Raw genomic sequence first — 18389 nt, forward strand, 5'->3', positions numbered from 1 at the left:
ACTTTAGTATAGCATCGAGCGGCAACCAGAGAGCGCGGTTAAATGACAATATATTGGACGGGTATGTCGTAAACTAATTATCGAAAATCGTCGTGTTTTAAATGTATGTATATAAACTAATGAATGATTAAATATTTATATACTTACATATATCACTAAGGTGAAAAAGTAATAATGCAGCAAATTTGTAAAACAATTCAAATAACATATGTATGTACATATATGCCTACACTTAAAATTCGTATGGATCATCTTTTATGTGCACTTATGAAAGAATGTTAAATCCAAATAATTTGTTTATTATATTTAGGCAATTGGTGAGGAGGCGTGTTACGTGTTACGGGTACACTTTTACAGCTTAAGCGTACATGTATGATTGTGAATATTAATTAGAAATGGTTCAGAATGACAAATTAATTAATGCATCAGTTTGATAAGATAGCAAATAGTGTTAAGATACACATCGATGGGCCTCTGCAATAACGACGTAATTAAAAATTAAAAATAAAATAACAACTCTAACTGCTGTTATGTGGCCATATGTCTCTAATCCTTGTATAATCATGTCTAATCCTTACTATTTACTGTAGTAATCCTTGCTACTTAAAAAAAAAAATTTGGTACGGCAAATGTTAAAGCTGTTTTGCTGATTACGAATACGTAAGCTTTAAGATTCCATCAGCTCCATATTTTGAAAAAACGAGTTCAAAGTGTCAAAATATGACGGTTTTTTCAAATATTTTGGAAGCTCTGGCAAAGAAACAAAAGGTGATAGAACCTTCCTGGCTTAAATTAAACTCAGATCTCTCGACTACTATCTTTGAAAAGAGATCTTAAATATTTGACATCTTAAAAATATTTTTTACCATTACTATCCTAAACTAAATGATGGCAAATTTTTATGCATATTTAACTGCCCCTGGGGGAAAACCCAAAAACCTCCACAATTCTGGACTAGTTTTAATACGTCGGCCGAGTTCAATCGCCTACAAAGCAGAGCTGTTAATCATACCAGACGAAGTATGTATGTATGTACATACATAAAACCACGGAAACAATTTATTGCTAGCTGTGACACATATTATGATGTACGATAAATTATTAGCAGCTTGCAGTGTTACCTTTGTTGTTTTAATTTTCTTTTATCTTCAGACTTGTCGATTAAGAAAGCACTTCACATTTACATTGTATGTATGTATGTACATACATAAAGCACATTCTTCATAGGAGGCATAACTAAAAAAAAAAAAAATTCGTCGATTTCTTTTTGCATAAATCTATTCGTAAGATTTATCTCCAATTAAAACAAATATTTTTACTTTATAATGTTATTATCTAACTTAAAAAAAGCTATCGTTATACCAGTTTTTGTGTTAACTACGTTGAATCTGTACGTTCCATAAGTAGTTATATTTCCAGATCTGATTTTGAGTTGTGCCTCTTTTGAACAGGGAGTGCGCATATGTATCAGTATAGTTCATACATTTGCTACATTTCGTTGCTAATATGAGAAGCGTTATTTAGACCGCGGTAACCGAGTGGTTAGAGGTGCGAACTACTACTCCTTAGGACCCAGTTTCGATCTCTGGTCAGAGCAACCATTCAAATTAGAAGAGTTCGCAATTTGCAAATCTCCGAGGGTATTTCTGGCTTCAAAAAACTTCTCATAAAATCCATTTATCACTCGGAGGCGGCGTAAAACTGTAAGTCCCTCCATTTGTGTAAAAATATCAGGATGCCCACACTAGTTTGAGGAGAAGCTCGAACAAACACTTAGCCAAAATTTTACCGCCAAAACATCATATTATGTATTACATATATTGTAATTGTTATTGAAGTCAGTTCGAATGTGTGTATGTAAATTAAATAAAAAATAAAAAAGTAAAAAAATAAAATCCCAAACTATTGTTAAGCGGCTCATGTCTGTAATCCTAGTCTAATCAATGTCTAATCCCTACTAGAGTAAGTAGAAAACACGGAAATCTGACTAGATAAAAAAATGTTGTTCCTTTTTTTCTACAAAATTTTTTCCTTAGGTGGTCTATAACAACCTTCACTCCCCTATTTAGTTATAGTTTTGCAAAATAATTCAATAAATATAATCATGCATGTGCAGTAGCCTGCGCCTTATTTTGCAACTTTGTCCTACAAAGCAAGACTCCCCCCAAAAACGTTTCACTTGGTCATAAAAACGTGAAAAATTTTTAAATCAGATAAAAGAAGGACGTGCCTCAATGGTCCTAAAGTTCAGCAACTTCATAGATTTTTTCACAAAGCGGCCAATAATTTGCCATAAGTCAGTGGGAAATTAATTAAATATATTTTGGCACTTGATGGAGTTTTGTTTCCCGATGTCAAAAATAGCTACAGTATTTTTAAACCTCCCTGGAGGTTGAAATTTCATTTTTCATTCAAAAATAAGATGCCCATATGTGTAATTCTATGTTTTGTGGGGCGCTTTAAATCGAATATGGCCGCCAAAAATAGTGTCAACCTCTCAATTATCCCTAATGAGCTCAAAATTCCAACTATCCATAGTCAGTTCCTAGTTTTCTACCTAACAAAGACCTGGCTCTGGATAGTAAGAATTTTAAGCTTTGAGCCCATTAGAGGGTAAACTTAAAAATTTAAGAATTTAAATATGTATGCGGTTCGATTCCCCATACTCGATATAGGATGAAATCCTCTTCTCGCGACACGTCATTCAAAAATTAAAAAAAAAAAATTTTTATTTGACTGAAAAAATAAACATTGCTTTCTGGCAATTTATGTTCACGAAATTTCTTCCATACAAAGTATGTATGTTCGACAATTTTCTTGTGTGGAGGAAATGAGCCACAAACTTTAAACTTGCACTTAAGTACACTAAAATTGAGTGGGCTACAAACTTCATATTCAGAATGTTTCTAGATACACGGTCAAAAATTTGGGTTTAATTTTTTAATCGAGCTGGGACTGATGCCATTTTTTATTCTTTTATAGTCTAGTTTTTAAACCAGTCAATAGTTTTAAGCAATTTTTAATATATTCTGGTTTCAATTTTAGTCCAAGCAGCCGAGAAAATTATGTTTTGCTATGAGTGGTTTAAAATTAAAATCAAAAAGTTCGTGGTTTCAAATATAGGCCCTATTTGTTTAAAAATCAAACCAAAATGTCTTAATTCTAGTTTCTAGGTTTCATATATAGAAAATTTTGTTTAAAATCTAAACCGAAATAGAAAATTTTTGCCTCAATATGCCTTATTTTATATGACCTATAAAACTAATCCCATCAAAAAAGCCTTTCTTTCCTTTCTCCTTCATTTTTTGTATGGAGTGGCACAATTTGAAGCGATTCTCCTTTCGCTACTCAAAAAAGAGCTTTCTGAAGGGCTTTTGTACGACGCCTTCTTAAGAAGTTCTTTTAAAGTTTTTCTTAATTCACAAAACTCATACTTCTTTAAATAATTTATTTCATATCAAATAGTTTTATTTAGACTTAAAATGCCTATTGAATCTTATTTGTAAGGCTAAATAATATAAACATTTGCTCAAGTACATTCGCGTAAATTGTAAATAGGAAACCCATTTCTAGGAAGCATGCAGGGAAGCACTTTTCTCAGTTCTTGTTGGGTAAGCCTTTTAGAATGGATTCGCTTAAGACAGCCTACCTAAATTATCTTCAGGTTATCCATATACAAAATGGCAAAAATGGATACGCGTTGTAGGATATGCGGAAATTTTCTAATGGTGGTACGTCACCGTCACGAGAAGTTTGTTCTTTTATGATTAAAAAAATTCAGAATTTGAGCATTTCATCACCATCAATCATTCAGCATTATTGATTGTGCCACAAAACTACATTGCTTATAATATCAGAACCAAAGCAACTGTACTTACAGGAAATATATTGGCACCATATTCACTTGCATCTTCGTTTTTGATTTGAATGATAAGTGTCTTGGTCGAAGGGTTCAGGATTATGACAGCCTCAGCTGCCGATTCAAAATCGCCCTACCTCAGCTTATTTTCAATGTATTTTCGTTTGGGATAGGGCGTTTTTAAACCGAATTCTGAGATAGGGTATTTTTCAATAAAATTCTGAAATAGGCCGTTTTTCAATCAAATTCTGAAGTAGGGTGTTCTTGAAAAGCTTTCTGAGATAGGGCGTTTTTGAACTGGCTGCCGAGATAGGTCGATCTTCCACTCAGCCATCGATATGTAATCCAAAAACGTTAAAATTAAAACCGAAATTTTTAACCGTGTATGTAATTAATACATAGGCAGAGTGTCCAGATTGTGTGATTTAGCGCCAAATTGGCGATTTTTTTTTGGATGTTTGCACGTAAAAATTTAGGAAATCGCCTTAGGCGATTTTGGGCCATTTTTTTCTTTAAATAAATTTTGTGTGCACTACTATGCAAATGCGTTTGTAATATTTCGCATTAAACAAACGTAATGAAAAAAGCCAAAGAATGCTTAAATGTCGCTCCACCTTTATAGTTTGGCTACTGAGTCCGACCGATTCCATTTGTTTTTCAGGTACCGATGCCGATTATTATGGGGAAAGAATCGGCCGATGCCGATGCCGACGCCGATTCCATAAAAAATTACAAATAAATGTATTAATTCATAAAATCCGTTTATTTTACCGGAATTAACAAAACAAAAGAAAACAAATAATTTAATTAATTGGCTTGTTATGTGTAAAAATATATGTACATACATATGTACATATATCACATTTATGTACATTAAATAAAAACTTTTTTATATGGTGCTAAGTAAGAAATATTTGGGAGCATAAAATTTCATTTCGTTTTGTGCTATAATACACTCTTTTGCACTCAATGCATAAGGACTTACATATATGTTAGGTATGTATGTCCATACATATACATAGTATTCCATAAAATAAAAGAATTGCGATATTTTGACCGGTTTTGGCATTTGTCTTTTGTTTATTTAATGTTTATTATTTTTGTATAAATGTCTAGCTGTTATACAACAAACACCAAATAAATTCAGATTTCAAACTTTGTACAAAAATTAGAAAATTTCTGCTTATTTTCACAAAAATTTCAAACTTTTCAATTAGAATTTTTGGTATGCAGTTTTGTAGACCATTTAATTCTAGTATAATGAAGTGCAAGTTTCAAGCTGCCATAAAATCCCGTTAATTTTCGGCAATTTTTTTGCTGGCAGTGTTCTCCATATCAATTATATAAATAGGCAATCATGTTTCCTTTACACCCCTTTTACGGCTAAACTGTACTTCTAAGGTATAAACAATTATATATCATTAGAAAGGTATTTTGATGCTGATGTGCAGGCAATTTTTAAAATTTCAAATTAGTTTAAAATAGAGCGAAAAAATCAATTCAAAAGTCACACCAATACCAATGCCATACATGTACATGGTTGGGGCGGAAATGCCTCCTAAATGTATGCTTTAATATTGATAGTGAATTAAAGAAACGTGCTAAGCAGCAGTTCAGGAATAAAATGTATGTATGTATGTACATGAATAGATTAGCCTCAAACAAGGATGAAGATAATTTTGAGTATGGAGAAGAAGAAAGGGATAAATACAGAAATTAAAATAAAAGTAAAGAAACCTAAATATAGAGACAAAGAGGAAGGAAAATTTAAATACCTAACCTAATAACAATGGTGGGGGTGAATATGTAAATGAAGAAAAGAATGGACATATTTAGATCAGGATAAAGGAAAGGATAAAGATGAAGAAGAAGATGAAGACCAAGACGAGGAAGATGATGAAGATGAATATGAAGATAAGGATAAAGATAACTTATCTTAACTTAACCCCTTAACTTAACTTAACTCACCTCAACTCAACTCATCTCACCTCCGCTTAAAAACTTACTCCACCTGAGTTCGCTACACATTAATTCACCACACCTTAACTCCCCACACCTAAATCCACCACTACTTCACTCCCCACACCTAAATTCACCACACCTTAATTCACCACACCTAAATCCACCACACTTTAATTAACCACACCTTAACTCACCACACCTCAACTTTCTCACCACACCTTAACTCACCACACCTTAATTCACCACACCTCAACTCACCACAACTAAATTCACCACACCTCTAAAGACCACCACACCTGAATTCATAACACCGTAACTCCCACACCCAATTCCACCACACTGCAACTCACCACACCCAATTTCAACACATGACATGATATCACTAAAGAAACAATGTAAAGAAAAAGAGGAAGGAAAATTTAACTACCTAACCTAATAACAATGGTGGGGGTAAATACGTAAATGGAGAAAAGAATGAAGATATAGATCAGGATAAAGGAAAAGATAAATATGAAGACGAAGGTGAATATGAAGATGAAGATGAAGATGAAGATGAAGAGGAAGATGAAGATGAAGATGAAGATGAAGATGAAGATGAAGATGAAGATGAAGATGAAGATGAATATGAATATGAACATGAACATGAACATGAAAATGAAAATGAACATGAAAATGAACATGAACATGAAAATGAACATGAACATGAACATGAAAATGAAAATGAACATGAAAATGAACATGAAAATGAACATGAACATGAACTTGAACATGAACATGAACATGAAAATGAACATGAAAATGAACATGAACATGAACTTGAACATGAACATGAACATGAAGGTGTAGATAAACATAAACATAAACATTAAAAGCGATAGAGACAAAGATAGAGAGGAAGAAAGTGATAGGGATAAAAAGGAAATACAACTGAAGAATGTGCGATGTTATATTGTGATGTGTTATGCTACATATGTTATGTTATTGAATCTAATGATATTCTATGTTATGTTATGCTAAGTACTAAGCTAAACTCCCCTCCACTTGACCCATTCCAACAAATTTTATTTCAGCTCAACTCAACTCACATAAACTATCCTTAATTTTAGCGGTTGAATTTCAACCGCTGGGCGAACACTAGTAAAAGAAAATTGTCGAACATACTTTTGTATGGAAAATCACGTGAAACACCTTCAACCAAAAAAAAAAAATCATTTTTGTGACCTGTCTGCAAATGTTTTTTGATGTTGCCGGTTGTCTGTCGCTTCACCTGAACATATGAAAAGAAATTCCAAATAATCTGCAAAGAATCGGCGAAAAAAGGCCGATACCGATGCTCAATTTTGTGCCGATACTAACCGATGCCGATGCCGATTATCGGTCGGACTCTACAAATGTATGTACATAAGAAGAGAATAATTCTGCGCACTGCATTTACTAACTTTTTTGATCAATTGAACTACATATTTAATTTACATACATACAGTGACGAACAAAAGTATTGGCACAGTGAATTTTTCGCATATATGCAAATTTTTGTATTCTAATTTATTTTCGATCATTTTTTATAAATATATAGTTCATTTTACACCAGAAAACGTAATAATAAAATCTCTAAACTTTGTGCAAAACTCAGGAAAATTCTTTAAATTTGCACACTAATTTGCAACTTTTTATTCAGATTTTTTAAAAAAATTCAAAGTATGCAGTTTTATAGCCCATTCAAATTTAGTATAACAAAGTGCAAGTTTAAAGTTGCTAGAAAATCGAGTTGGTTTTTGGCAATTTTTTTAGTGGAAGGTGTTGCTTATTTTCTCCATACAAAAAATAATTGTCAAATATACTTTGTATGGAAGAACTTGCGTAAAAAAAATTACCAAAAATCAATGCGATTTTCTAGCGACTTCAAACTTGCACTTTGTTATACTAAATTTGAATGGGCTATAAAACTGCATACTTTGAATTTTTTTAAAAAATCTGAATAAAAAGTTGCAAATTAGTGTGCAAATTTAAAGAATTTTCCTGAGTTTTGCACAAAGTTTAGAGATTTTATTATTACGTTTTCTGGTGTAAAATGAACTATATNGAAAAATTCTCTGTGCCAATACTTCTGTATCTGTTCTGTTCGGCACTGTATAAATAAAAAAGTTATAGAAAAAGACGATGTAGCTGTTTTTACATGTATGTATGTATGTATGCATAACTACATGCAAACGTAGTAACGGCTTTTGCATCGAGCTTGTTTATATAGGCAATCCGGTTCGTGATAAATTCTACCTGTCCCTTAATTTGTAAATACCCGGGCCCAAATGAGTTTAATTTCATATATGTATATTAATATACATGCGTATGTGCATACCCTGCAAGAAATGATACCAGTTCAGAAATAACTAGTAAAGTAAATAGACTACGGTGGTGGGTACTATTTCCACGCAAACAACTGGCGAATTAAGCATTGCATTGTGGCAAATTGCTCTCCGCATAACTTTGGACTATTTCGGAACTAGTCAAATAGAGTAAGTTTGTGCCAATTTCAACTACGGCAAATAGAAATAAATCATTTGGGCACATCGCAAACAGTGGGCTTGTTTCTTTATTCATTCCGGATCTAGAATAGAATAATCGTAGTTTATCCGGAACAATGGGAATAAAGAAATCGAAAAGAATTAAGTTCTAAGGAACCAGATAGAAAATAACCTTTTGGTGCTTATTAATATTTAATTTAATTTTCTAAAGGTTGTTTCGTAAAACAATTAGCGAAAACATACTTGGTTTCTCTAGCGCCATTCTTTTCTTGCAATTGTTTACACTTGTACATATGTATGAGCATAACAGCTGTTCAGCAGAATATTCCATGAATTCTGTGCTAGATGCACAGAACGTTTTAGCGAAGAAGTAAACGGAAAAATTTATTCCGAACGTTTGGATTTAATAAAGAAACATACATTATCTTAGACCAGTACGATTCTGGTTCGAAGATGCTCCCTGCAGAAGAGCTGGAGAAACATCGATGGAAACATCAATGCATCGATATTTTTATATGAGCTGCCAACGTCGATGTTTTTGCAAATTGCAACCCCGCGTGGAAAGGTAAAATAAGCAATTATTCATAAGTCAGCAAAAATCTTAATAATATTTAAAACACTTTAAGAACGCACCTCATTTACATGATTCAAAAATTAAAGGTTCTCTCTTTAGTGACATAACATTAGAGTTTTGAAACAAGAAAACTGTTTTCTGAGCAAACCTTTTATTATTGAATAATTTTTAAAAGACTTTTTGAACTCAAGCCCTTGAAGGGACAAAAGGATTATAATTTATTATATTCAAGCTAAATATGGAAAAAAACTAAACTCTATATTTTTATAAGTATTTTTTATATGATAGAATTTGTTCCCCAGCGAAAATTTACAAATTTTGAAAAAAAAAACATCGATGTTTCTACCCTGCAGGGTATTGCGTCAACTTGCATTTGCACTTATTCATACATACATATCTACGTATGAACATTTTTTATGAGCAATGCGAACTTCTTGTTTTTGCTTCATAAATTCAACGTATTAAGCTGTAATTCAATATGAATTTTACATATGCATCTGTATGTAGGTATGTATGTACATACCCTTGTAGTCAGCTGTTTAAATTAACTGACACTTTGACCAGTTTTGGTTATTTTACTTTGCTTATTTAATGTTTAATACTTTTTATAAAAGTCTACATTCAAGAAACTTTACCGATTTTACCCCAAAAATTTAAAACTTTTTATTCAGAACTTTTAGAAAAAAAGGTATGCCGTTTTATAGCCCATTAATCTTTAGTAGGCAAAATGCAAATTGCAGTCCCGGGATCCCGAAAAATTGTAAATATCGAATTGAAAGGAAGAATTTGTTCTTGAATGTTGAAGTATAATTTTTTCAAAATGCCGTTTTGACTACAATTAACTAAAACCTTGAAATTATACCTTTATAATTACCACCTGAGCCTTTGTATATATATAAATGAATGTACTCATAGCGTCGCTAACGAAAACGAATCTGAAAGTTTTAAAGAAAAGTTACATAATTTTTTAAATCAATTTACTCAAACTTCCTCAAATCGAGAAACTTATAATTTTTCCGACGTGCTGGTAGAAGAATTTTTAAGTATTTTGTTATGGAGTAGATAGGGGTCATTGTCTTCATATGGCTTACCGCCACCTTTTGGCAGTTCAGCCGACAAATGTTGAGGCCGAAACATGGTCTTCATCAGCAGCTGTTGTATGTAACAAGTTCAAGTCAAGATTAGAAGACTCCGCTTTGAATGCTTTGCTGCTCTTACGTACACATTTTAAATGCACACAGAAAAAGTGGTGTGCGCTTTGAACCGGACACACCTATCGACATGTAGATATTTCGAGCCGGAATCCAAATCTGAGGTCCGTTTGACTCATCAACACCCTCAAAATTTCCAGTAAATTACGAAAATTGCGAAAAACGGCAGAAAATGTATTTTTTTTTTATTAATTATTACTTTCAAAAGTACCTGGTTATATGTGATGCATGCGTTCCTCAATCACATTGTTTTTTTAAATACAATTTAGAACAATTATTAGTTCAAGATTTGTCTGTATTAATAAATATGTGATTTTTTAAATCAGTTTATCGTAAATTTTAAATAGTTTTATTTTAGGGTATGTTTAAAAGCTTACAGTTATTGAATTTCTACTCATGTTCATAATAGTTATGTCTCAAGGTGAATTACGCAATCCCGGGATTACTTAAAAAATATACCGAAAACTCGGGATCACAATTTTCCGCTAATATTGACATCCCTAGTACTTATGTATGTATGTATGAACGAGTATGTACATACATACATATGTCATCTCTTTTACTTGCTTATTTTCTTATGCCAACTCTGTCAGTCGTATTCATCAAATATGGCTATCACATTTAAGTTGTTTATTTTAATCGTTATAGCTTTCTGCCTAATTGGATGCCTTGTCAATTTCGCACCAAATCGGAATGTCTCAATTTACAACAATTAACCAATTTAGTTCTATTGCTAGCTCATGGTTAGATTAACCCGTGCCAATAGTAAGAGTGCTGAACGGGTTGGGTAAATCACTCAAACAAATCATTCATTATTCGCACACGCGAAGGGCGTGAGAAAGTGTAATCAGTCATTCAAAAACTGCTTACAACTGGATTTTCATTCAAGAACATAATTTAAATTGCGTCAAGGCTTTTTCTATTACAACTACCATTGTTCATGCTCGTACTATATCTAGTACATAACTAAATGCAAGTACATACAAATTTCCATTTACATATCTTTTTTCACGTTTCAGCTTATCTTTGTTCAGCTTAAATCAACTCACCCACGGCTGTGATGACGACGTCTTTACTAAAATAATTAGCGGTCCGCAAGCAGTCTGTGATTGAATGTGCCGGAATCGCAACCGAAAATTATCATTGCAGTGCAAGAGAATATTAGGGAAAAGTGTAAACTAAAAACATATCTTTTTGAAATTGCAATACCACCGAGCAACAAATAACCGTCCCACTGCGAAATATTTAGTACGTATTATGTATCAAGAAAGAGGTAATGGTGGGCAACTAAAATACAACAGAGTATGTTCAACATAAGAGCCGCAACAAGAACCACAACAACTAGGCAGAGCTACGAAAGACGGCTCCAACAAAAACAAAATGACGACTACCGAAACTGATTTGCGGCCGGCGAGGCTTACTGAAAGTGAATATTCAGTTCACCCAAGCACTGGACCACGAAAAATCGAAGGTATGCATGGAGTTTACATTTGTACATATGTATGTATGTATTTATATATACATACTTACACACATATGTACATACATACATATAAGGAGGTCCGCTCCTCCGCCTTGGATGTTCCATATTATTATACCATTCATGAGCATGAAATTGTAGTATAACTTTGGTCCGATGTTTGTAAGTACCAAAATAAGAAGAGATAGACCCATTAAAATGTATACTTGTAACCGGATGAATCGGACCACTATAACATATAGCTCCCATACAACTGATTGTTCAGATATGCGATTTTTTGTTATAACTCCGCCATGGGCGTAGCCAGAATGAAATTTAGGGCGGAGCCTATACAAAAAAAAAAAATTCAAAACCAATACCTTACTTAATAAAAAATTGTTTATTATAAAATTATTGTAACCAATAGAGGTAAATATGTTGTACAAAAACACATAAACAGAAGTTCACAAAAGTTGAAATAAAACTATTCGTCGATTTAAATAGTTAGCTATTTACGAGGAGGAAGCATCGAAAGCCTAACCCCGTCAGTATGAGACTTTAACCCAAGCTACTAAACTTCCTACCGTCATGTACCGTTCCCCTCCCGGCACCACCGTCAAAAATTTCGTCGGGATTAAAACACTGTGTGACTGATAAGATTATAGATCAATTCTCTTCTTCTTCTTATTAGGCGCTGTAACCGCCAAAGCGATTTTGGCCGAGTTCAACAAAGCACGACAGTCGTTTCCCTTCTGTGCTAAGTGACGGAAATTGGAAATGCCAAGTGAAGCCAGAATACTTTCAGAGCTGGAGCGTCAGTGTCCATTCGAACGACATGGTCAAGCCAGTGGAGCCGCTGTATTTTAATTCACTGCACTATGTACATGTCGTTGTAAAGCTCATACAGCTCATCGTTTCGTCGTCTGCGGTATCCGCCGTCGCCAACGCGTAAAGGCCCGCAAAATCTTTCTCTCGAATACTCCATGAGCCACCTCATCGGATGTTGTCATTGTCCATGGTTCTGAGTGTGGTTTTCGTACGTCGAGTCCTCTTACTCCTGAATTGCCGACTCAGTCCAAAGTAGTACTTGTTGGCAAGAGTGAGTCTGCGTTGGATTTCCATGCTGACTTTATTTTATTTTCGGTTGGTTCCCGACTAAACGAAATTCTCTACTTTCTCGAAATTATAACTGTCAACATGGACGTGCCAAGGCGCGAATGTGCTGATTGCTTGGTTTTATGATAGGAGATACTTCGTCTTGTCCTCGTTTACCACCAGACCCATTCGCTTTGCTTCCTTGTCCAACTTGGAAAAGGCAGAACAGACTTCGCGGTTTTTCTTTTGGGACAAACGAAATCGCCATTCGTTTTTACATCGAAATAGTATTTTAATCAATAACGTATGTTTGTGTGTTGAAAGGTTGTTTTCTTAATAACAAGCATAAAACAAATGAGTTAACGACATCAAATGGTTTTTGTTAATGGCAAAAATTGTGTTTTTTTTTTTATAAATCTTTTGGCTTAACAGCCGCAATTGCGTGCAGTAAGTAGCCTTTATTTGTGACGGCAAAAAGGACGTAAGCGACAAAACTACCTGTTTCATTAAAGATGGCAAAATAAAACCACCAGTATTATAAATATACCTAACATCCATCTTAACTTATTCATTAACCTTAAATTTGCTACGATTGTAGTAAAGTGCCAACAATTTATTTTGGCACAACGTAAGACACAAAACTATTGTTGCAGAGTTTATGCGGAAATGCCTTTAATAATAATAATAATAATAGATTGGCGCTTACACATATGTTAGTGTTTGGCCGAGCTTCTCCTCCGACATGTGGCGTGCGCCTTGATGTTGTCACACAAAGCGGAGGGACCTACAGTTTTACGCCGACTCCGAACGGCGATTGTATTTTTTATGAGAAGCTGTTTTTTCATGGCAGAAATACACTCGGAGGTTTGCCTTTGCCTGCCGAGGGACGACCGCTGTTAAGAAAAAACCTTTTTCTATATTTTTTGGGATGTTGCTTTGACCAGGGCTTGAACCCAGGTGCTGATGTGTGAAAGCGCGCACTGCTTACCACTACACCACAGCGGCCGACTAAATTTAAATATTATAATACATTTTGTTTATACTTAGTTATATTTTCTTCTTTTACAGAAATCAAAGTTTACAAACGCCGCTGGATAGTTTTGTTCCTGTTTGTATTTTATTCGGGCGCAAATGCTGCTCAATGGATTCAATACAGTATTATAAACAACATTATTGTCAAGTAAGTGAATCTATTTTTTTTTGCTGTAAGTGTTTGCCTTTTATTAGAATACGCACCCTTTTTTGGGATTTGATTTCGAAATTATTTATCGAAAAGCCTTTACATTCAGCACCTAATAGCGTTTTCTTTTCTGAATATGAGTTTTGCATAGTCTTATCGGAAAAAATTGTAAATGTTTTTTGTTTTTCAAATGAGAACAGAACTAAACAAAAGATCAATTTAAAATCCAGATATCACCAACTCATTCACAATTAATATTTATAAATTTTTTAAAATTTTGCTATTCACTTCAATTGCACTGTACGACATTACAGTTTGATGAAATCATGTTTTTTTGTTTTTTGCTTAAAAGTTACTCGTCTTTTTTATGTTAGTCGGAACATGAACGGCCGCCATATACAATCCCCTATTACAAACAACATTTTCTAAAATTTTTCGAACCTACATAGGTCCTACAGAGTATTAGCACGCATCTAGAACTACTCGTCCGCAAGGAGCAGTTCTGAAATGCCTTGGTCTTCTCTAAGGTCGTCATGTAGTTCGATATTCAAACCAGAGATGGGCGCGAGAGTTGTTTTGGCTCAAGGTTACGCACGCTCACGATGATGATTTTTTCAATCACATTCACGCTTGCTATTAAAACCTCTGTTTTTTATCACGCACGCTTTTCATGGACATTTTTTTTAATTGAAACTTATTTATGTAGGTTTTTATCACGCTAGTATTTTTACAAAAGCTTTGCCAAACAGCAATGAAAGCTATAAGTAGAAGCTCAAAGTGCGACACTCCATTGATTAGTTATTTGATTACACTAAAGAGAAATTACGAATCTATTATTCCTTAATGAAGAGAAAACTACTACTAATGTTGTCATCACTTGAATTTATGCAATTCGTATCAAAATTGTAGTACATACATACCCTGTGGGGAAAATCTCTAGTTCTGAACTGGTGTGCTTCTAGTACATTTAGACCCAGTACTGGTTCGCGATAAATCTCTTTTGTATGCAAACAACTGGCGAATTTAACATGGCGATGTCCTAGGAAGTGTCAATTGCTCCCCGCTGAATCCCTTTTTCGATAGCTCCGAACCAGTTCTAAATTCGTCACTTTAGATATAGATTTCTAGTGAAAAAACCTGAAAAAATTAGTTATTTAAAAGTAATACGACTTTTCGCCGATTTTGGACTGGTGGGGATCTAGCTCCTATCGGACTAGTTCCTTTTTGGCGATAAAGACCTAGTACGGAACTAGAAATTTGATTCCCTAGTCCGTGGTTTCCCTGCAGGGTAGTTATATAAGTATGTGCATGTGATATTTTTATTGTATTGATCGGCATGTATACTAATCATCGTAATCCGTTAATTGTGAATCAAAACATGAACAAAATTACATATTTATCTATTGCCGGCATGCAACCGGAAAATCGCAATTTAGTTTCCATGATTTTACCCCAATCAAATTACATTCCGAGCTATCATTTTGAACACGCACTTGCGTTTAATGTCATTAATGTCAAAAATGGTACATAGTACATACATACACATGGCGCAATAAATAGGCGAAGAAATAAAAAAGCTTTCTCGCTTTATTATCTGACATTCGCCTACCTTCTACAAAATGGTGAGGAAGGGAACAGGGACGGATCGCTGAACTGATATCTGAAAAATATGCACAGCATTTTAAAATACATCTCTTGTCCTTTCACAAGCCGCACAGTGTGCTTTTAGAACACAAGCAATATTTTGGTATAAAACAATCCCGTGAATCCGTCCCTGATACAGTGGGAAAATGTAATGTATGGTAATCGAAAAAATTAATCGGTAAAGCAGCCGTTTTGACATTCGAAAATGCATTTTTTCCCCACGGGTGTTCTAAGAAAAGTATGGCATTCAATTTTGCATTGCCTAGTATCAAGGAATGTATGTGATTTAATAAAAAGTTTTTGGAATTTTTTGGTTACATTAGAATGCTAATTACACTGGTTTACAGCAAAAATGTTCTATAGATGCCGCTATCCAATTCCTATTTATGTAGAATTGCTCGGTGATTCTGAAAAATCGTAATAGCTATGGAAAATGAAAGCCAATAAAATTCTACATACACTGTATATACATCAATTTTCGTAGTCCTGATAGTTTCTGAGAAATTAATTAAACATTTCTGACACCTCTTGCTTTCAATGCAAACACTATAGCTACTCGGGTGTACGTGGCGTATGAGTAACACTCTTTTCTGCTCATATTTGATACAAAAATTCTTGAGCATTTTCATTTGACCAATCATTACAATAAAAAATTTAGAATGATGGGCTATCGAAAAGTTATGTATTTACGGTTTATGGAAAATTTTATTTGCTTTCATTTCCTTTACATCGTATTACGATTTTTCAGTTGGTTCGTAAGATATATGTATGTGATTAAGTGGAACCACTCTTTTTTTTTAAGCTGAGTAACGGTAAATTGCAAATATCTTGAAAACGTATCCATAAAGAAAAAATAACTCGATTTTGGAATCAGCGAGTGATTCTACATACAAATTGGATTGTGGCGAGTGGAGAACAAAAACAAAATTAAAATTTTTGATCCAGTGTTACCAGGGTGCGTTATTCGCGTCGACCATTCACTTGTTTAATGAATTTTACTATACTAAAATAGATGCTTGCAAAATCTCTTCACGTATATACAATGTAATTGCCAATGCTGACTATGGCTGCATTCCAAAACGTCGAAATACAAAGCATCAGTATCTTGCATTTCTAAAATGCACTAGAAAAAAGTCTAACTTGCGCAACCTAGTTGAAAACTAGCATCTAACCGTAGTTGCGCACATTTGGCATCACAATCTACTGAGATTTGAGTAATAAAAGAGACTGATGCTTTGTATTTTGACGTTTTGGATGTGTCGTTTGTGTTGACATGCGTAGATTTGATGCATGTTTCAATTTCAATTTATTCGACAGCGTATTCATAAGTCATTGTCAAACATGCATGAGCGACATGGTATGAACTGGCATTTGCATGATGCGATACGTGTCGCTATATTTTATACACTCCCGGAACAAACACAGCAAATTTTTTACAATATATAACCAGAACTGGTCAAAATGTCACTTAACTTAATCATCTGATCACAAGTGGCATAAAGATTCATTTTCATCTTTGGGGTAGGGGTGAGAAATGCCATAAACGTAGGTACATACATATGTACGCCATTATCCGTTGTATTTCGAAGTAAAATTGCATTCACCCTCATTGCGAGAGTCGTGTCGAATGCAAGTCGTTTTTCGAGAGTCGAATCGTATCGAAAATTTCACGTCATTGCCTAAAATTTCCACTCGACCAGTGAATTAAAACAGAAAAACTTGGCAGCACTGTACAGTTTTCGACGATTTTGGTCGTTTACTTTTTTCAGTACGACAATAGACAATGCTACTGTTGTCGACTCGTATAATTTAGCCTAATTTACGACTTACGCAATGGGGCTGATTATAAGTATTCACCAAATTAAACAAGTGGCCTGGCACTCTGGCAAGAGAGCAGATTAGCTTCAGCTAATTTGCTTGTGCTAGCTTGCTCAATTTAGTGAATACCACTATTCTTTTTATGTACATATGTTCAATACATATGTACATCATGTACAGACCTGTTCGGTTTCGTCTAAGAAGACTGAAAAAATTTACACCCATTAACTGTGAAAGAAATTCCCATCCCAACAATATGGTAACGCTGATAGCATAGGGCTGCCAGACGTCCTGGTTTTCCAGGATTTGTCCTAATTTAAACAAATTGTCCTGGTGTCTTGGTCCTGGTTTTTTAGTGAAGGTCAATACAGACACCTATCTAATTTTTAGCAGATTTTTGCTTCGTAAAAAAAGCATTATTAGTCGAAAATCGGTAATAAAACATTTTTTCTAACATTTTGAACAATATCTGGTGAGTTTACCTCCCTTCTGTTTAGTTCATTTGGTTAAAATCTATTTTTGTATCAAATGCCAGATTCACGGCTGAGGGGTCACACACACTACGCAGTGGATAATTTCAGGAGTTAAAATGTCTTCCAAAAGGCCTTTCTGAAAGTCATTTCTTTCTGCTTCCTTTTTTGTACGGAGTGGCATAAATTGAAGGGATTTTGCTTTTGTAGGACGAACTTCTGAAAGCCTTTTGAAGAAGTTTTTTTAAAGCTGTTTTTAGTTCATAAAAATCATACCTCTTTAAAGAATTTAAATATTTAAGGTTCAGATCATCAAACATGTTTTATTGAGACTTAAAATGCTTAATGCATCCTAATGCTAAATAATATAAACATATATGTACTTAAGTACATTCGCGCAAATTTTAAATAGGAAACCCATTTCTAGTAAGTATGTAGGGCAGCACTTTTTTCCACTCCTTATTAGGTAAGTCTTTTTGCATATACAAAATGGCAAAAATTATCATGAAGCGCATTGTAGGATATATTGGTGGAAATTTGTTAAAAAGCGTTAAAAGCGCCAAACAAATTTCCAAGTTACGTCACCGTCACGAAA

General features: G+C 34.0%; 1 protein-coding gene across 6 annotated transcripts in view; it reads left to right on the top strand.

Moving 5' to 3' along the window:
• LOC108366427 (feline leukemia virus subgroup C receptor-related protein 2-like) overlaps window positions 1-18389 on the top strand; it is a 79997-nt gene that overhangs the window by 40720 nt on the left and 20888 nt on the right. For 3 of the 6 annotated variants that reach the window (XM_017620844.1, XM_017620845.1, XM_017620842.1), the window contains exons 2-3: window positions 11148-11599; window positions 13751-13862. In XM_017620844.1, the coding sequence (XP_017476333.1) occupies window positions 11509-11599; window positions 13751-13862 (203 nt within the window). In that variant the 5' untranslated portion in view covers window positions 11148-11508. Of the gene's footprint in view, window positions 1-15; window positions 104-11147; window positions 11600-13750; window positions 13863-18389 lie in introns of those variants that run through there. The other 3 variants (XM_017620840.1, XM_017620846.1, XM_017620841.1) reach the window with 2 other exon arrangements.

This window comes from Rhagoletis zephyria, unplaced genomic scaffold (assembly GCF_001687245.7).
Source record: "Rhagoletis zephyria isolate East Lansing unplaced genomic scaffold, Rhagoletis_zephyria_1.1 Rzeph_scaffold_02266, whole genome shotgun sequence".
In the NCBI taxonomy this organism is placed as follows: domain Eukaryota; kingdom Metazoa; phylum Arthropoda; class Insecta; order Diptera; family Tephritidae; genus Rhagoletis; species Rhagoletis zephyria.